The 21,443-nt window shown below is 40.2% G+C and overlaps 1 protein-coding gene across 1 annotated transcript in view; it reads left to right on the top strand.

The window, feature by feature from the left end:
• cfap77 (cilia and flagella associated protein 77) overlaps window positions 1-21,443 on the top strand; it is a 94,142-nt gene that overhangs the window by 58,897 nt on the left and 13,802 nt on the right. Inside the window, exons 5-6 of the mRNA XM_055660019.1 lie at window positions 13,321-13,426; window positions 15,833-15,934. Coding sequence (XP_055515994.1) covers window positions 13,321-13,426; window positions 15,833-15,934 — 208 coding nt within the window. The remainder of the gene's footprint in view (window positions 1-13,320; window positions 13,427-15,832; window positions 15,935-21,443) is intronic.

Here is a 21,443-nt window from a genome sequence, read left to right as displayed (position 1 = left end):
TGTGTCTTAAGGCACAGCATTAGCACTCTCAGTGCACGCTTCAATCACGTGAGTTGTGGACTGGCTGGTCTGACTTGCGTACTAACAGGATCGACCTACTGAGAGAGACGCCAGGCTACAAGGAAGCTCCCGAAAAGTTGATTCTGACTTATGCAAACATGATATATGCAATATGAACACAGGAATAGAAAAATTAAGAGCAGGAGTAAGCCATTAGGCGCCAAGAGCCCACTCCCTCATTCATCAAGATCATGGCTGATTTTCTGCTTCAGCTCCATTTCCTTGCATTATCCCCACATCCCTTGATTCCTTGAACCTGTGTAGAGGCAACAGGACAAGCAAAATTGCATCCACCAGCAATTTTTTTCTGTCCTGGGACTAAATACTGATTTAGCAGATTAAAATTATTCATTCCTTTTATTAACTGTCACTTGTGTTGCAAGCTTATTCTATTAACAAGATAAACACAGAGCACACACATTATGCCTTTTATGTGAGCTTTGTGGTTTAATAATTAATAATGAATTATACTAAAGTCAATAAATGCCATCAAGGATCAATGTCCAATAGTTTGGATTTACTTGCATAAAGACAAGTGAGAAAAATAGATGTTGAAACAATTGCTTGTATCTGATTTTATCAGAATTGCACTATAATAGACATGTAGAGCTTTGCTTTCTAAATTATGAGGTGGATTTCCATAGGAGTTTTCTTGTTCACCATCAGATTTTCAGTGAAGTTTCAGTAAATCCTATTCCTGAAGGTGTACTGAACGAGTGGGAAAAATCTACTCTGCCTCATCACTGGAGATCAGCAGTATAACTTGAAATAAGTGACAATACAGAGTCTCCAAACAGTTCAAAAACATTACACTGGTGGGGTCGTGTAAGCTGAAATGCCAGACTAACTTTAAGGGCAGAGAGCCGTTTTTATTCAGAACTTGATCAACCCATCTTGTGTTTAAATAATGAACTCTTGTTGACATAATGCTCATCCAGATTTGTAATAGAATAAATCACATGTGGTTAAAGTGCTCATTGTCAGATTTTATTAAAGGCCATTTCTATACATTTTAATTTCACCATGTAGAAATTACAGCTGTGTTTATACATAGTCCCCCCAATTTCAGGGCACCATAATGTATGGAACACATGGTTTCATGGGTATTTGTAATTGCTCAGGGGTGTTTAATTGCCTTCTTTATGCAGGTATAAGAGAGCTCTCAGCACCATGTCTTTCCTCCAGTCTTTCCATCACCTTTGGAAACTGTTATTGCTGTTTATCAACATGAGGACCAAAGTTGTGCCAAAGAAAGTCAAAGAAGTCATTATGAGACTGAGAAACAAGATTAAAACTGTTAGAGACATCAGCCAAACCTTAGGTTTACCAAAATCAACAGTTTGGAACATCATTAAGAAGAAATAGAGCACTGGGGAGTTTACCAATCGCAAAGGGACTGGCAGGCCAAGGAAGATCTCCACGGCTGATAACAGAAGAATTCTCCTTATAATATAGAAAGTTCCCCAAACACCTGTCCGACAGATCAGAAACAGGAGTCAGGTGTGGATTTGTCAATGACAACTGGCCGCAGAAGACTTCATGGACAGAAACACAGAGGCTACACTGCAAGATGCAAACCACAGGTATTTAGCCACAATAATAGGATGGCCAGGTTACAGTTTGCCAAGGAGTACTTAAAAGAGTAACCACAGGTCTGGAAAAAGGTCTTGTGGACAGATGAGATGAAGCTTAACATATCAGAGTGATGGCAAGAGCAAACTATGGAGGAGAGAAGGAACTGCCCAAGATCCCAAGCATGCCACCTCATCTGTGAAACACAGTAGGTGGTGTTATGGCCTGGGCATGTATAGCTGCTGAAGATACTGGCTCACTTATCTTCATTGATGATTCAACTGCTGGTTGTAGTAGCATAATGAATTCTGAAGTGTATAGACACATCCTACCTGCTCAAGTTCAGAACAAATGCCTCAAAACTCATTGACCGGCAGTTCATTCTACAGCAAGACAATGATCCCAAACATACTGTTAAAGCAACTCTGAAGCTCGCTCCATAGATGCTGCCTCACCCGCTGAGTTTCTCCAGCATTTTTGTCTACCTTCTTCTAAAGCAACTAAGGAGTTTTTCAAAGCTAAAAAATTGTCATTTCTTGAGGGGCCAAGTCAATCACCCAATCTGAACCCAATTGAGCATGCTTTTTATATGCTGAAGAGAAAACTGAAGAGGACTAGCCCCTAAAACAAGCATAAGCTAAAGATGGCTGTAATACAGGCCGGGCAGAGCATCACCAGTGAAGACACCGAACAACTGGTGATGTCCATGAATCGCAGACTTCAAGCAGTCATTGCATGCAAAGGATATGCAACAAAATACTAAACATGACTACTATCATTTACATGACGTTGCTGTGTCCCAAACATTATGATGCCCTGAAATGGGTGGACTGAATAAACACTGCTGTAATTTCTACATGGTGAAACCAAAATGTGTTAAAATGGCCTTTTTTAAAATCTGACAAAATGCACTTTATCCACATGTGTTTTTTTTCTATTCCAAATCTAAAATTGTGGGGTACAGAGGCAAATAAATAAATGATGGGTCTTTGTCCCAAACATTATGGAGAGCACTGTACAAATCTCTTTAGATTTTCCTCAATATTATCTGCTAGAGCTATCTCCTGCCCTCTTTTTGCCCTCCTGATTTCCTTCTTAAGTATGCCCCTCAGTTCCTGATACTCTTCCATGGATGCACCTGATCCCAGCTGCCTATACCTATCCCACGCCTCCTTTTTTCTTTCCAGAGCCTCAATTTCTCTCATCACCCGGGCTTCCCCACTCCAACCTGCTAGACCTGCTAACCCTTTCACTAGAACAGAAACATGCATGCATTGAACTCTCGTCATCATCCTTTTAAAAGCATCCCACTTTCCAGATGCCCCTTTACCTGCAAACAACTTAATAACTTAACTCCAATCAACTTTAGCAAGTTCCTGTCTGATACTATCAAAGTTGGCCTTGCCCCAATTCAGAATTTTAACTCATGGGCCCATCCTATCTTTACTTGTGACTATGTTAAAGCTAATAAAACACTGGTCACTGGTCCCAAAAGGCTCAGACATGGACACTTTAGTTTTTTGCCCTTTCCATTTTCATAAAGAGGTCAAGCATTGCCCTCTTCCTTGTAGGGCTCTCTACATATTGCCTGAGGAAACTTTCCTGAACTCATTTGGCAAATGTCACCACATCTAAGCCCTTGGCACCCAGTCTATATTGGGAAAGTTAAAATCCCCTACTATGCCAACCCTATTAGTCTTGCTGCTGCCTGCAATCCAACATATTTGTTTTTCTAATTCCCGTTGACTATTTGGGAGCCTATAGTACAATGTACCAACAAGGTAATTATCCTCTTTTTTTAATTTCTCAGCTCCACCCATATAACTTCACTGGACAAATCATGTAATTACAGATGCTGCCGTAACATTCTCCTTAAGCAACTTCTCTTTTAATCCCGCCTCAATCTTGCACAATAATTTCTGACTGCTCACCGTCCCTCATGCGGTCCTTCAGAGTCATCCTGGATGCTTGCACCAGGGAGGCATCACACCATGCTGGAATCTCAATTACTGCCACAGGATTTCCTAACATCTCCCTTAATTAACGAGTCTCCTACCACTATGGGTCTTCCTGCCATTCCCCTTCCCTGCTGTGGCTCAGAGCCAAGCCCGATGCCACAGAGCTGACTGTTACTGATGGTTCATCCCCTTCAACAGTATACAAATGTGTATAGAAGGAACTGCAGATGCTGGTATAAACAAAAGATAGACACAAAAGGCTGGAGTAACTCAGTGGGACAGGCAGCATCTCTTTGTGTCTTTTTGTGTCCATCTACAAATGGGTGTACCATGTTTAAAGGGGTGTGATGACATGGTCACCAGCACTCCCTGCCTATTCCATTCCTTGTGGTCACTCATCTATTATTTTCCTGTACCTTCGGCGCGACCACCTCACTATCACTCCTACCTATAAAGCTCTTATTCTCCCGGACGATCTTTGGGTCATCCACAGCTCCAGTTTCCTTACATGGTCTGTAAGGAAGCTCATCTGGGTACACTTCCCGCAGATGTAATCATCAAGGACACCAGCAGCTTTCCTGCCTTCCCTTTGTGCTGGAGATTTCCTGTGACAGGCAACTACTTGTGTAGCCCAACCCTTCTGGTGACAGCCAAGTTGATGGCTAGTCTACTCTGTTCAGTATGATCTGGATGACATCACTGCACTTGGAGCTCAGGCATTTCCAAATGGTTACAAATCACATACGGATTTCTAAAATCTCTCTAAATTGGATCCTTTAAGCGCAAAAATAAAATAATAGGATGAATTTAAAAATAGAATTGTATTTTTAAATGAATTCAGACAATAACACGTTAACTATTATTATTTATTTTGCATATGGTATTCTATTCCTTACATTTTGTCTTTGACCCTCATAAAAAAGGACATTTTTATTCTGTCCTTTTTTTTCAGGATCAGACACAGATTTATTCCCTCCCTGATGCCTGCGGTGTACAGAACTGGGAGGGTCAGGGAGGTGGGAAGAGTACAATAATAGATAAGATAGTGGCTCCCAGGGGACTTGTCCACTGCACACTCTATCCATCAGCCGGCTCTTTCTCTTACCAAGGTCAACACTAATGAGGATGAGCCTGGGTCTCAGCCCCACGGGATCTTCCAATCAGCTCCCAGCAACACTCACGCGCTTGCACTTACCAGCAACTGCTTGCATAAGACAGAGATTGCGACAAATAGCAGCTAAATCAGAGACACCTGAGAAATAGCAGTGTTTCTCCACCGTGCTGTATGTATTCACACTTGGAGTGTAAACGAGGAAGTCCATGAGAATTCTGTCTCATATGGCATTGAATGCCTGCTTCTGTCAACTCCTTGCTTTTAAATAGGCATTGATAGACTTGTTAAAAGTGCTATCTACAATCAGTGGTTATATAATAACTATTGTGGAAAGAATCTAACGAACCAATATTTAAATGCCCAACATTGTTCAATTCACCGCATGTGACATTGGGAATAAATAGGTACTAATGCCAAAACTGTGCAATGTGTAGAATCTTGACACATCTTTATGAGGGTGAATGAGCAGATTCAGATTAGTTTATTGTTATATACACCAGGGTGCAATAAAGTTCCCTTTTCACATGAAGCTTGTGCAGAGTACACGGCACATATACAGTAATGATAAATATAACAATAAATACAATGACGAGTGCAAATCAGCAAGATTGGCATGGTGGCACCGCGGTAGAGTTGCTGCCTTACAGCTCCAGAGGCCAGGGTTTGGTGCTGACTATGTGCGCTGTCTGTACGGAATTTGTACGTCCTCTCTTTAAATACATGGGTCTTCTCCGGGTGCTCCGGTTTCCTCCCACACGCCAAAGGTTTGTATATTAATTACCTTTGATAAAATTGCAAATTGGCCCTAGTGTGTAGGAAAGCATAAATGTGCGGGGATCACATGGTCGTCGTGGACTGAATGGCCTCTTTCCGCGCTGTATCTCTAAAACTAAAACTAAGATTGTAAAGTAACCTGAAATTGTACAAAAAAGTTTACGTACAATAGCGGAATAACTGAATAAGGTAGAGTTAAGAGTAAGACCGTTGAGTTTCTCCTGCATTTTTGTCTACCTTCGATTTTTAAAGCATCTGCAGTTCTTTCTTAAACATGTTCACAGAAGGTGCGCGGCCATGCTGGCAGCTTTGCGCCTGATGCGGTATAGCCATAGCTCGGCCGCGCACTTGGAGTGGGCGCTTGGCCGGGCTCGGGGCGCTCCAAAAATACCTGCCATTGTTGGTCCACTGTCATCCCTGCTAGGGTTTCTTTCCAGTCAACTTTGGCCAGCTCCTCCCTCAAGGCTCCATAGTCCCCTTTGCTCAACTGTAATACTGACACTTCTGATTTTCCCTTCTCCATCTCAAATTGTAGATTAAAATGTATCATATTATGCTCACTGCCTCCTAATGTCTCCTAATGTCTCCTTGACCTCAAGTTCCCTTATCAAATCCAATTCATTACACAACACTAAATCCAGAATTGCCTTCTCTCTGGTAGGCTCCAGCACAAGCTGCTCTAAGAATCCATCTCGGAGGCACTCCACAAACTCCCTTTCTTGGGGTCAAGAACCAACCTGATTTTCCTAGTCTACCTGCATGTTGAAATCTCCCGTCTCCGAGATGAGAAAAACATTTTTCACACAGAGAGTGGTGAACCTTTGGAACTCCCTGCCACAGAAGGTAGTTGAGGCCAGTTCATTGGCTATATTTAAGAGGGAGTTAGATGTGGCCCTTGTGGCTAAAGGGATCAGGGGGTATGGAGAGAGGTCAGGTACAGGATACTGAGTTGAATGATCAGCCATGATCATATTGAATGGCGGTGCAGGCTCGAAGGGCCGAATGGCCTACTCCTGCACCTATTTTCTATGTTTCTATGTTTCTATAACCACCGTGGTAAAGAAGGTATATAGTATGCTTGGCTTCATTGGTCGGGGCAGTGAGTATAAGAGTCAGGAAGTCATGATGCAACTTTATTGGACTTTGGTTAGGCTGTATTAGGAGTATTGCGTGCCGATCTGGTCACCCTATTGCAGGAACAATGTGGAGGCTTTGGAAAGTGTGCAGAGAAGATTTACCAGAATGATGCCTGGATTGGAGGGGATCAGGTACAAGGAGAGGTTGGACAGATTGTTTTCTTTGGAATGCCGGAGGTTAAAGGATGACCGGATAGAAGTGTATAAAATTAAGAGGGGCATAGATAAGGTGGACAGTCTTTTTTCCCATGATGAAATATCGAATACCAGAGGGCATAGCTTTAGGGCGAGAGGGACAAGGTTTAAGGGAGATGTACGGGACTGATTTTTTTACACAGAGGATGATGAGTGCTTGGAATGCACTGCCAGGGATGATGGTGGTGGCAGATATGATAATAGGCATTTAAGAGTTCAAGAGTTCAAGAGAGTTTTATTGTCATGTGTCCCTGATAGGACAATTAAATTCTTGCTTTGCTTTAGCACACCAGAACATAGTAGGCATGAATACAGAACAGATCAGTGTGTCCATATCCCATTGCATGAATATATACACACATGAATAATTAAACTGATAAAGTGCAAATAAACAGATTATTGTCTATTAATGTTCAGAGTTTTGTCCGAGACAAGTTTAATAGCCTGATGGCTGCGGGGAAGAAGGTTGGCAAGCATCCTTGACAATCCTTCCAGTCTACTTGATACAAAGCACAATGAAGATATACTGAATGGAAGATAATAACGAGCCTGTGATGGACTGGGCTGTGTGCACCACTCTCTGGAAGTTCAGGTGGTCAAGAGCAGGACATCCCTTCAGAATACTCTATATCGCACATCTCTAGAACTTTGAGAGAATCATCATGGGCATGCCAAATCTTCTCAGACATCAAATAAAGTAAGTACGCTGATGTGCTTTTTTGATCGCCGCACCAGTTTTTGAAGGGACCAGATTAGTTGCTGATGATATGGATAGCAAGGACCTGTTAACATCACTGCAGCAGCTCCATAGAAGGAGAAAGGTATGTTTGCAGTCCCTCGCTTCCTTGGGTCAATAACCAAGGAATTGACGTTAAGAGTTAGATGCTTGTTCAAACACAATAACACAAGGATCTTGATCTATTTCCTGTATTTCATTTTGTTGTTGATCCGGTCAACGACAGTGCGATCATTGATGAATTTAGAGATTGAGTTGGCATTGTACCAACAATGGTACAATGGCAAGGATTTCAAATTGCAAGTTGTTGAGAGTATGCGGACATACAAATAAATAATGACAGCGTCAGTCATTTTAATTTTTTCACATTTTATTTGTTTCTGGCATGTTGGTTTTACTGGCATGGTCAACTGTTGCCCATTTCTAATTGCCTTGAGAAGTTGGCGATGCACTCTTTTCGTGAACTACTACAATCTTTCTAATGAAGATATTCTGACAATGCTTTTGTGTACAGAACCCCAGGATTCAGATTCAGCAGTGAGAAAGGAACAGTGGTATATTTCCAAGTCAAGATGATGTGCAATTCGGAGGGGAGTCCGCAGGTGGTAATACTTTATTTTTCTAATGTTGGTAGCAGTTACAGGTTGAGAGGCACTGTTGCACCAGCCTTGGTGAGTAACAACTGCATGCTTAGTAAAAGATGCACTCTGTGGTCTGGAGTGGAGAGAGTGATAGTGGGATGATGGGTGGAAATTAAATTCAATGGACTGTTTTCTCCACAATGGATTGAGCTTCTAGAGTGTTATTGGAGCAGTACTTATCCAAGCAAGGAAAGAATACTTCATCACATTCTTTGCTTGTGCCTTACAAAAACGGAAAGGTTTGAACGTTTATGGGTGTCAGGAGGTGAATACATTTCCACGGAGTTTTCACACTTTGACTTTCTCTTGCAACCTCACAATTTATATGGGTTATCCTTTGAATTTACTAATTAATGATATCTCTTGAGAGATATATCTTGGAGAAAAACATGGTGATGGGAATGCCATTACCTATCAAGGGGCACCTTTAGACTTTCTACTTGCTGCTAACAAGCACTACAATTGGTTAGTAGGAAATAACCAATCTACAAGGAGGAACTGTTTAGTTATCTGAGGATAAGTATATCAAGGAGTTGCAGAGGGAATGGTCTCGGCAGAAGGCGGAGACAGCTGGTTATGGAAATATGTGGCTGGTGGTGGATCATTTTGAAGGTGGCAGAAATGTTGGAGAATGATGTATTAGATGTGGAGGTTGGTGAGGTTAAAGGTGAGGATCAGGGGAACTCCATCCTTGTTCCTTCTGAGGGGAGGGCGAGCAAGAGCAGATCTGCAGGATATAGAGGAAACATGGGAGAGGGCTCCTTCTATGACTGCAGTGTGGAAATCACATTTACTGAAGATAGAGGACAACTCAGATGTCCGCGAGTGGAAAGTTTCATCTTTGGAGTAGATGTGGCAGAGACAGAGAAATTGAGCGTAAGGGATGGCATCCTGTAAGAGGCAGGATGGGAAGTGATGTAGTAAAAGTAGCTGTGGGTGTCAATGTGTCTTCTCATCCCTCTTCCTTGCATTTAAAGAAAGATAGCTGTTCATTCAGCCACTCCAGTCTTGTCCTCTGTAATTCTCTGTCCAATCCACTCTGCCTTGCCAGCCCATCACCTAGTAGCCCCCGCTCGCTCCATGTTCCTGTCACCTAACTTTGAAAAATCTTCCTTTATGACAAGCTTCCATTTTAGTTACCCCCAACACTCCCTCTTCTCATGCTTGCAGTGCTCTCTAACATTTTGATTCTTATCATAAAGCCCCTCCTAAACCTTCAATGCATTTGAGCAATGTTATGTTAAATTATTGTTGAATATTCCACAAACACGCAACCCATGCATGCTTGTGACTGTAATATATGACTGCATCATCTATATCTGATGAAACAGACACAGGGAGTCTTCGAAATAAAAAGATTTATGCTTAAAAGTTCACCTGTGCCTGTGCACTGTATAGTAGTGTTTAAGAAGGAACTGCAGATGCTGGAAAATGAAGGTACACAAAAAAGCTGGAGAAACTCAGCGGGTGCAGCAGCATCTATGGAGCGAAGGGAAAAGGCAACGTTTCGGGCAACGAAGAAGGGTTTCGGCCCGAAACTTTGCCTTTTTCCTTCGCTCCATAGATGCTGCTGCACCCACTGTATAGTAGTACCTGTTCCTCCGGCATTCTGTGTCACTCTCTGCTACAAAAACTGCACTCTGCGCTGGCTCTGCTGCTGAAACTGAACTGCACTGGCTCGGCTGGTGAAATTGCACCCTGCACTGGCTCTGCAGCTAAAACTGCACTCTGTAGTGGCTCTGCTGGGGAAATTACACCCTCCACTGGCTCTCGGACTAATACTGCGTCCTGCACTGGCTCTGCCACTGAAAATGTGCTGCGGCTCTGTTGGTAAAATTGCATCCTGCACTGACTGCAGCTAAAACTACACCCTGCACTGGCTCTGCCACTGAAACTGCACTCTGGACTGGGTCTGCTGCTGAAACTATGCTCTGCACCAGGTCTGCTGAGTTGTTTGTTTACCGCAACAAGCCAATGATGAATTTTCAGCCATTCATCTTTTTCACTTATTGTGGCTTATAGGAAGGAAGAAATCCTATGTCCTACAACAAATTTTATAATACCGGAATGTTTGATTCCGTCCCGTCAACGGAAGGTTAGAGGCCCCCGACTGCTGAAGGACAAAGAAGGGAAGAGATTGAACTTTTTGTCGCCTTCCATCACAATGAGGAATGTGGAGGAGTCACTGTGGTGGATGTTTATGTTAACATGTATTTTATGTGCTCTGTTGCTTTTTATTAGTATGACTGTATGGCAAATTAAATTCCTCATATGTTGCAAAACATACTTGGCTAATAAAGGATGACTATGACTATGAAATAACCTTCACGGTCCTTTTAATTTAGTGCTATTAATACGTTTGTCATCAAATGTGGCAAATATGTATACAGCAAGATCCCGCAACATAAAGAAGACATGTGGATGAACAAATCGTCCATTTTCAGTGATATTAAATGTGGTTTCAACCTGATGCACACACTGGGAAAGATCTCTTTGGAATTGTACCATGGCAACTTTTAAGTCCACTTGGGATGGGGAGCAGGGCCTTGGTTGAAAATCTCATTTTTGAAAGATGACGACAGCACCTTGGAAAATACAGTATTCCCTTAATCTTGTGCTGCAAGTGCATGTATAAAACCGTGTTTGTCTGAATATATTAAACAGGAAGATAAAATATATTGTTTGACAAATTGAGTCTCCATGATCACTAATATTATTATGTTTGAATAGTGTTAATATCTTCAGTGCTTTCAAACAAAAAAAATGATTTTGTCCCATCTTAAATGTTATTGTTAAAGTCACTGTAAGGTGAATCTATCTTCCACCATCATCTTTGATTTTTTTCCTCGTGTTAATATAACAAGAATATACTCATGTACTGAACATCTGTAGTCTGAAATTTCCTTCTTGACAAAAAGGAATTTCTATCTGATGTCACAAGCAGTCGATACCAGTAGATCCACAGTACATGTGCTACATCATAATATTTGCTTTAATAGTGCACAGAGATCATCATGGAAAACACAGTGGAGTGATACCTTATTGCACACCCTAATGGATATTTTAACCTCCTTCGTTTTAAGATTTTCCCATATACCACAAACAATTAAAAGGCCCAATGGCCCTCCTTCCCTAATTAGTCACAGTATCCTGTTCATGTGTGTATTGCTAAGTACTTCAATTACCATCCTGCTACTGTCCTTGTTAGTACAGACAGACTGGGCCAGAAGGGAACAATTAACTGAATAGAAGCGTGCAGTGTGCAGGTGGAACGTGCATTGTGTACCTGGCCCCAGAGGGACAGTGTTACAACATTGCACACTCTCCCAGCTGTGAGTCAGATAGAATGGACCACGGATAGATTTTGAGTTTTTCCTTCAGGTACTAAAGGTGAATGCTTATTAGTGATTATATTATGAACATGTCTGCTGCAATAATGGTGACTCCTCACAATTCAAATAAGAAAAACACATTAATTCCTTGAATCCCTTACATTTTTCAAAATATGCGCATATATTTTCTAATATACATCTGCAAGAAAGATTTTCTACAAATCTTTACTGAATGTTTAGTGAATAAAACAGCACAATTATAGAAGTGTACTGAACCATGAAACATATTTAAAGCATTAATTAGCTTTTTATTCTGTATATGCTAACTCTTTTCTTGGTCCTGCATTTCTAAAAAGGTTTTAAGGGTATTTAAATTTTTTGAGAAATGCAGCAAATAAATCTCCCAAACAAATGCTCTACAGTGGAGTTTCTGACAACTCTAAATCTAATTGCTCAGTTTCAGTGGTTGGAGCTCCAATGTGATATATTCTTCAGTGTGTCTGGTAATCGACCACATATTATCACTCAGGGAATCTGCCATGATTATATTGGAATCATTGCTCCTGCAGTGAGCAAGTTTTGACTGGATAAAATATTTTTGTACCCCATCATCCCACATACCTATCTACTCCCCACATGACCTGTACTAAACATACAGACCAATCTCAGTTTGCAAACAGTTCCCTATTAAATTGCTTTTTGTTATTTTCAAACCATAGAGTGACTCCTAAGTTATTACATAATTGAAAATATGCTCTGGTAAATCTTATCACCTCAGAGTCATTCCACAATAGCTAATATTCTCAATTCTCAATATAATCCATATCACATCAAGTAGTTCCAAGGAATACGTCATATTATTTCTTTGTAAACCATAAGGAATCATGTTGAGTAATTTTCTTGTACCAGAGGAACAAGGAAATGGAGAAAGGGAACCTGCAATTATTAGCGCAAAACAATGGTTCTGCTTCAAAATATCAGATCAAAGATAGAATGCACCCAACAACCTAACCCTATCATTGTTATACCACCCCTCCTCCATCTAATATACATACACATAAAAAATAAACAGTTTGAATATAAAATCAGTTGAAAGTCACAGGAGGTGATTCCAAGGCGTAGCTTAATCTCAGGACTTCAGGGACCAGAGGCAGCTGAACCTGCTGCCTCATCATTTATGTTATCTAAACCCCTTGCCTTGAATCAGTCCTATTATAAAGTCATTTTAAATCAGCTTAACAACAACATTCAATGGAGTAAAAGTATCAAATGTTTTAAGCCATGTTTCTAATGAACACAACTAGAAGAACTGAAGAGATAAATAGATGTTTACATTAAGGGAACTTCTCATTTCAAACATCTCAGCGCTTGGTACAATGAATTATTTCTGAAAGGTTATTTTAATTTATTCATGGTTTTGGGGATCTGGGCATCACTGGCAAAGCTGTGCAGATTGCTGGAGAAGGTGGCGATGAGCTGCCTTCTTGCTTCGCTGTTACTCATCCGGTGAGGGTATTCCCCGAGTACTCTTGTTAAGAAAGTTCCCAGATTTAGATTTTCACCCATAAAATGAAAAACAATTTAGTGTATTGAATGTTGCTGCATGAGAAGAACATTGTATATAATGTTATATACCACCATCATATGGAGCATAACTCTGATGCTCCATAAAATGGATGGACAATGGATGTAAAATACAGTGAGGTTTTTTATCATTAGTTTCGGAAGTGTCCTGACTCCAACGTTTTTTTCTCACAGTTACGCAAAAAAAAATCAATTGATTTTGCACATTTATTTCACAGGCCTTCAACCCCTATGTTTGACCTACTGGAACATAAGTTTCAGCACCAGTGGATAGAGGATCAGAAAATACTAGACGAAATGAAGAAGAGAAAAAAGACTCATCAGGTTTGTTTGCAGGCTTGCAGTAGAGGTACATAATAGAAATGACATATCTCATCGAAAGCGGGCATCACATACAGTTAAAGCAAGGAAATGTCAGGCATATGGAATTATATTATGCCTTTTGTACAAACTAGTTTTCATTGCTTGACATACCACACATCAGCGGGAAAATGTAAATAAATAAAACCAAATCTATACTTTGTAATTCTTGATAACAATCTTCACAGCTCAGCTCGCAAGTCCTGACAACATCCTTGTAAATCCTCTCTGCATTATTTCCAGCTTAATAAAATTGTTCCTATAGGGGAGATGTCCAGATCTGAACACAGTCTCCCAATGAGGCCTCATCAACGTCTTGCATAACTGTATCATTACAAACCAACTGCTTTGCCCGGCACCCTGACTGATGAAGGCCAATATACCTAAAGCCTTCTTTACCACTTTATCTACCTGTGATGCCTCTTTCAGGGAACTAGATCCCTCTGCTTTACACACTCCCCAGGACCATACCATTCACAGTGAAGGTCATGCCCAGGTTTAACTTCCAAAATGCAATGGTATCTCTTTGGATTTTCCTTTAGCTTATCTGCCAGAGCTACCTCGTGCCCCCTTTTTGCCATCATGATCTTAAGTATGCTTCTAAATCTTATAATTCTCCAGGGATACACGATCGCAGCTGACTATAACTCACCCATGCTTCCTTTTTTCCCTAACGAGAGCCTCAATTTCTCCAATCATCCAGCGTTCCTTATTCCTACTTGCCTCGTCCTTCACTCTCACTTGAACTCCCACTATGATCAATTTAAAAGCTTTCCATTTTTTCTGTATGTCCCTTTGCCCACAAATAACCTACTCCAATAAATCTTTGCAAATTCTTGTCTAACACTGCATGGTAAGCTGTTCTGGAAGGTTAACTCACATGGAATCCAGAGATACAGGATTGGCATCATGGAAGGAAGCTGAGCATTGTGGCGTAAGAATGTTTTTTGGACTGGTGGACATGACTGGTGATGTGCCTCAGGGATCAATGCTGGCCCCATTTTTGTTTGTGGTTCATATCAACAATTTAGATGCGAATGTACAAGACATGATTAGTAAGTTTGCAGATTACATTAAAGTAGGAGGTATAGCACACAGTGAAGATGATTATCAGAAATTACAACAGGATCTGGATCAGCTTGGCAAGTGGGTTGAGGAATGGCTATGAGAGCATAATACGAGGTGTTGCATATTAGGATGTCAACCCAGGGCAGGAACTTCAATGGTTCAACAGTACTTTATTGTCAGGTGTACCTAGGTATAGCAAAATTCCTTTTTTGCAAACAGTTCTATAAGTAAGTTCAGTACAATTGGGTAAGATAGGTCTTTACTCATTGGAGTGCAAGAGGCTGAGGGATGATCTTATAGAGGTGTAGAAAATCATGAGGGGAATCAAGAACCAGACGTTTTAGGTGTAAGGTAAGAGGGAAAGATTTAATAAGAACCTGAGGGGTAGCATTTTCACTCAGATGGTGGTGGGTATATAGAATGAGCTACTGGAGGAGGTAGTTGAGGCAAAAACTATAATAGCATTTAAAAGACACATGGACAGTACATGAATAGGAAATGTTTGGAGGGATATGGATCAAATAGGCAAATAGGCAAATATGGCATCTTGGTCAGCATGGACAAATTACGCCAAAGGGCTTGTTTTAGTGCGGCATGACTATGATTAAATGTAAAAACTAAAGATCTGTAGATGCTGCTTTATACTAAAAGATAGGCACAAAGTGCTGGGGTAACTCAGCGGGTCAGGCATCATTAGAACTTTAACTTGTGGATCAGCCTTGTTTTTATCCATAACTGTTTTAAAGCTAATAGAACTGTGAATGCTGGTCCCAAAAGACTCACCCATTGACATTTCAATTCCGGTCACACTTTGTTCTCTCCCTTGACAGGCCCTTTATATATATTGCCCACAGAAACTTTCCTGAAAACACTTAACAAATTCCTCTCCATCTACACCCTTGGCACTATGTCCCAGTCTCAATCTGTAATGGGAAAAGTTCTTACTCTTGCAGCTGTCCATAATCACCCATCATATTTGTTCCTTTAATTCTGGGTCTATAGTACAATTCTAACAAGGTGATCGCCTCCTTTTATTTCTCAGCTTCACTCATATAGCTCACTGAACAATTCTTCAGTAATGTCATCTCGAACTATTGTCGTGATGTTCTTCCTAATCAATAAAGCAACTCCTCCTCCTCTTTGACCCGCAATTCGATCTCATCTGTAGCATCTGTACACTGGACCATTAAGCTGCCAGTCCTGTCCCTCCCTTATCGAGGTTCCAAAATGGCTATAATTTCCCAGTTACATGTACCTATCCACACCATGTTGTTTTCACATGTCTTGGTCTTGTGTCTGTAGGCCCACTTTGTGAAGAATTATCAAACCCGTGCAGCATTCTTGAGCAAAGCTGTACCACGTGTGGAATCTCCACCAATAGTGCACCCTCTACGCTATCAAAAGGTAAGATGTTCATGTTTGTATTTGTGTTCAAAATTGTTCTGCATGTGGCTCAATCTCTCTTGGCTGAAGCATTGGGCTGGAGAATTAACTCTAATTTATGCAACCAATCTTGAAAAATGGGGTGATATCTCTGGTCCATTGGATCGATGTAATATGTCCAGTAACAACCCAGTCCAGAGGATTCAGCTCCCCATATATGACCACTTAATTATCATGGAAAGGTCACAATTCTGACAAAAGGACTTAAACCTGAAAAGTAAAAATCTGTTCATTTTCTTGTGTAGGCTGTCTACCATTCTGAGTTTATCCAGCTGTTTCTTTTCTTACTTATGAGTAGCAGAGCGGTCGGTGCAACTGGTAGAGCTACTGCCTCACAACGACAGAGACTCGTGTTTGATCCTGACCTCAGGTGCTATCTGTATGGAGTTTACACTTTCTCCCTGTGACCGTGTGGGTTTTCTCCTGGTGGTCCACTTTCCTTCTACATCCCAAAGAAGTGTGGGTTTGTAGGCTAATTGGCCTCTGTAAATTGCCCCAAGGATGTAGGGAGTGAATGAGAAAATTGGTTGACGTAGAACCAATGTGAATGGGCGGTCGATGGTTGATGGGGACTTGGTTGGCTAAAGGGCCCGTTTCCATGTAGTATCTCTAAACTAAAGTTATCATGTTGAAATGAAGATGCTGTAAATTGATTCCCAAAACTAATCCATTATATATTATTGTGCTTTATATTGTCAATAGATTTGTTCTTAACAGTCTACGAATGTGGGTTTTTCGTGTTTTATGTGCTGGATCCAGGATCTTCACCAAAGCTCTGGGTCTTGGGTAGGGGCTGATGACCAGGATAAAGTGCTGAGCATCATATTTTGAGCTCCTTCGGGGTTCTATCGGGATCAATAGTTTAGGGGGCTTATGTTTTCTGAGTGATCTGTGTAAAGTCAATTTTCTCCCGCAGAATGCTGGGGAAAGAAGTATAACAATATTGTCCCATCTGCTATTTAAGCAGCTAATGAGAAATTATTTTACAAAGCTCTCAAGGTCATTGTATTAAATATTCAACTAACTTTTAATATTAACAAATCTTAAGGAATGTTAAAAAAAATATCTGCAACATATTGCAGCAGAAGAATATGATGGCATCTGGTGATATCAACAGATCCTACGGCATTCAAATTTTCAAGCATTTAAATAAATACATTTCCCAAGTTAAATCAAGAAGTTAACACCAACCATTCTGAAAAACAACAATATTCATCACCTTTAACTTCAACTGTAAGAAATGTAAGAAAGACATTTCTCCGAGGGTTTTTCCTTCTGGTTTATAATGAATGCTCTGCATTTATTGATAGACTGTGCGATGGATACACAGCCATGTTGTGATTCTGGGAATCCTCAGCTTTATATTACAAAGCATCAATTCATATAGGAGAAGAAACAAAGTTTGTTGACTCTATATAGTGCTGAAACACAGCGAGTGTTTATCTTATTGGATGTTTAGATTACCATCCTTGCTTTTTTTGCTGGCAAAATGTAATCAAAGATAGAAAAGGGGATTTTGCAGTATTATAGTGTGTGCCTGATAATTGTACGGCCTCAGCCATTAAAATAGTGTGATCATTATTGTGATTGTATGTGAATATAAATCTCAGATCTATCTGGTAATATTATAAACAGCAAAAGCAATGCTTTAGAATAGTAAACTATAACCCAATATTAGATTACAGCCATAAATTAATCCTTAGCACATGATGCTTTTTATATGTGTAGCTTTTCTGTCATTTACAATAAAAACAAATTTACATAAGAGAAAGAAAGATTCCAGAATATGATAATGGTATCAAACAGAGCCCAAGTAACACATGTAGGGCAGACTGAGGGGACAAAATTGATTTTCAGCCATATTAAGTTTTCTCAAGGTCTTGGTGCCTGCTACTTGAAAATACTTGGATTATTAATTTGTCATATTTGCTCATACTTAATGTCTTTAATAGAGTGAATTGATGGGGTGGGGAGGAAGAGGGCAGAAAGGTAGAGGGACAAATGGGACAAAATAATTCACCTCATCATTCAAGGAGCACACTTGTAGCTCCTACACCTAATACAATGACTTGCCTTACTACAAAATTCACAACATTGTATCTTAAGTAGAATCATTACATTAATTTGGAGGCGTTACTCCATAATATGAAACAAAAGCAGTTTGGAACCTACAATAACACAATATATTACAGGCTGAATTTGTTAAAATCTGCTGCAAGTATTAGTTGTACAAATTTAAAGGATTAGAACAGGAAGAAAATAGACAGGGGGGGACTCAGAAATAAAAAGAATCTTCAAAATTGTTGTCATTGGAATATGCTTTGAAGGAAACAAGCTGTGGCTAAGCCCCATCCAAAATTTCTCTGCATATTACATTTTTCAATTCCTAGGACACCCTGTAAGTATGTGTCCCATTAGCATATGTCAGTAATCATTTTATAAGTTGCCTGTCAGCCCAAGGCTGTTCTACCAGGTAATGTCAAGGAAAGAACACGACCCTCCAGTGTTCAGCAGATTGTGTGAATCGCTGGAGATCTGAGGGGGCAGCGTACACACCATACTCAATCCCTCACCCTCTCCATCGCTTCCTCTGCATTCCTGAAACTCAGACTGCTGGGATATAACCATCTGCCTGCCTTAACGATGGCATCCTTGGTCTATTCTGGAAATTAGGTGGATGATAACAATTCCAGACATAAACAAATGAAGAATGAATATATATTCATTAGGTGCCTTTAAGAATCAGGCTTAAATGTGCTCAGTACAGTGGTGTGACTGCATTGTGTTGCAATGAAAATGACAATTTTTCAGCAATTACTGACCTTCCCTGTCAAACCCTTATCTCTTATTCACTTGTACCTATAAAAACTCTTACTTGCCTTCAGCTCGGCCATCCTCTGCTTCAGCCCTCGTTTTTGTTCTTGAGCTGAAGGGACAGAGTGTGAATATGACAAACCTGTACATTGCCAGATGCAGCTCTAGCACATAAAGCTGGTTATGGCCATACTGCCAACTGGTAAAACAGCTCACCTCGTGGGTATTCCCGGGCATGCACATCTCTGAAGATCTCTCCTGGTCCGAGAACACTAATGCAATTATCAAGAAAGCTCATCAGTGCCTCTACTTTCTGAGACGATTACGGAGAGTCAGTTTGCCAAGGAAGACTCTCTCTAACTTCTACAGGTGCACAGTAGAGAGCATGCTGACCGGTTGCATCGTGGCTTGGTTCGGCAATTTGAGCGCCCTGGAGAGGAAAAGTACAAGAAAAAACTACAAAAAGTAGTAAACACTGCCCAATCCATCATCGGCTCTGACCTTCCTTCCATCGAGGGGATTTATCGCAGTCGCTGGCTCAAAAAGGCTGGTAGTATCATCAAAGACCCACACCATCCTGGCCACACACTCATCTCCCTGCTTACCTTCAGGTAGAAGGTACAGGAGCCTGAAGGCTGCAACAACCAGGTTCAGGAATAGCTACTTCCCCACAGCCATCAGGCTATTAAACCTGGCTCGGACAAAACTCTGATTATTAATAACCCATTTTCTGTTATTTGCACTTTATCAGTTTATTTATTCATGTGTGTATATATTTATATTATGGTATATGGACCCACGTATCTGTTTTGTCTACTATGTTCTGTGTGCTGAGGCAAAGCAAGAATTTCATTGTCCTATACAGGGACACATGACAATAAACTCACTTGAACTTGAACTTGAACATTGGGTGCTGTCTTCACATTCTCCCCATAATTGCATGGGTTTCCTTTGGGTGCTACGGTTTCCTCCCACATCCCAAAGATGTGCACAATTGGAGGTCAATTTGTCCTAGTATGTAAGGTAGTGGTAGAATGGAGTTGATGAGAAGAAATCACATTCTGAATTTAGACTTTGGGTAAAATGGGTGGTTGATGATGTACATTAATTTGGTGTATTGGAGGATCTGTTTCCATTTTGTTATGAATAACCTTCGGAGGTTTCTTCACTCCCTATTTATGGTTTCTTGACCACCACTGAACTGCATTAGAAACTCAGATGCATCCGTACCACCATGAGATTACCACACATTCTTTGAAAATAAATTTACGCTAACAAAAAAAACAAAAACATTTGTATAGTATTTTTAGAACATTCTAACTCCTAGCATTTAAGTTATCCATTAAAACAAATAAACATGATTCTTTTTTTAAAGTCTGCAGATGTTGGAAATCAAAATTATGACCAGTAAATGCTGGAAACACTCAGACATTCAAGCAGCATATCTGGGAAGTGAAACATAGCTAACCAGTCAGGTCGAACTGGTTTCATCAAAATTAATTTATTTTTTGTTGTTTTCTGAAAAAAAACTTCATTTGAACATCTCAAAGCAAATGAAAAATTAATTGAATGTTCTCGTTACTACAGTTCTTATTCATCCTGAGTGTAAGACAAACATCATTACAAAATTAATCTACTTCCTTACCTGCGAGGCTTGACTTCCTCTGTCTTGGTGTAATTAGCCTGTGATTTAGTTAATGGTGTTGCTGTTAAACAAAGCCGGAGATTTCTGTTCAATGCTTACACTCTCAATTCAGCAGGTCAACTACCACAGTTTACCCATAAATATGGTGAGAACTACTTATTTTTGTACATCGATCTTCCAACTAATTATTTTTACAGGATTATTTTATTGCCTAATGACCTGAAATCAAATACAGTTTGTTGAAATAATTAGATTCAATAAGAGAAGAGAAGAACCTTATATTTTTCATGATACTAGAACTTTTTACTGGTAGCTTAGTTAAAATCAAGATTTATCTCAGTAGGTAATCTCTAAATCTCCCACTGAGATATGATTATGATTTTCCAATGATTTAATTAATCCCACATCTAGCTTGGAGACAAAATATTTTCTTTAGGATTTAGAGTCACAGAGACATGCAGCATGGAAACAGGTCTTTTGGCTCAACTCGTCCATGCACAATAGGTTTTATAGCTAAGCCATTTGCTCATGTTTGACCAATATCCCTCTAAACCTTTCCCATCCATGTACCTATGTAGATGTATTTTATATGTCACCATTGTATCCGCCTCTGCAGCTTCCTCTGGCAACTTCTTCCATTTACACACCACCTCTACATGAAGAAATAACTTCTCAGGTCTCTTTTAAATCTTTCCTCTCTCAGCATAATTTGCGCTGCAGGTCAATAACATGACTGTGGGGCTAAAGGGAGTGGAGTGAAAATTAATTCAACAGGAAAATAATGGGGCACCGTATTTGATCTTCACAGCAGCACATTAGAACAGTAGAGAAAGTTTAAATTAATCAGCTTGCTATTTAGTATGACGGGATGGAAAAATATAAATTAGAACTATTTCCACTGGAATAAAAGCAAGGAAGGATGAATTGATAGAGATATTTAAAATTAAGAGATTCAGCATGTTGCATGGAAATGAATACCTAGAAGTTCATCCCCATTTGCTAGATATACTG

The sequence above is a fragment of the Leucoraja erinacea genome, chromosome 31, assembly GCF_028641065.1.
Source record: "Leucoraja erinacea ecotype New England chromosome 31, Leri_hhj_1, whole genome shotgun sequence".
Lineage (NCBI taxonomy): Eukaryota > Metazoa > Chordata > Chondrichthyes > Rajiformes > Rajidae > Leucoraja > Leucoraja erinaceus.
This window is presented reverse-complemented; position numbering and strand designations above follow the sequence as displayed.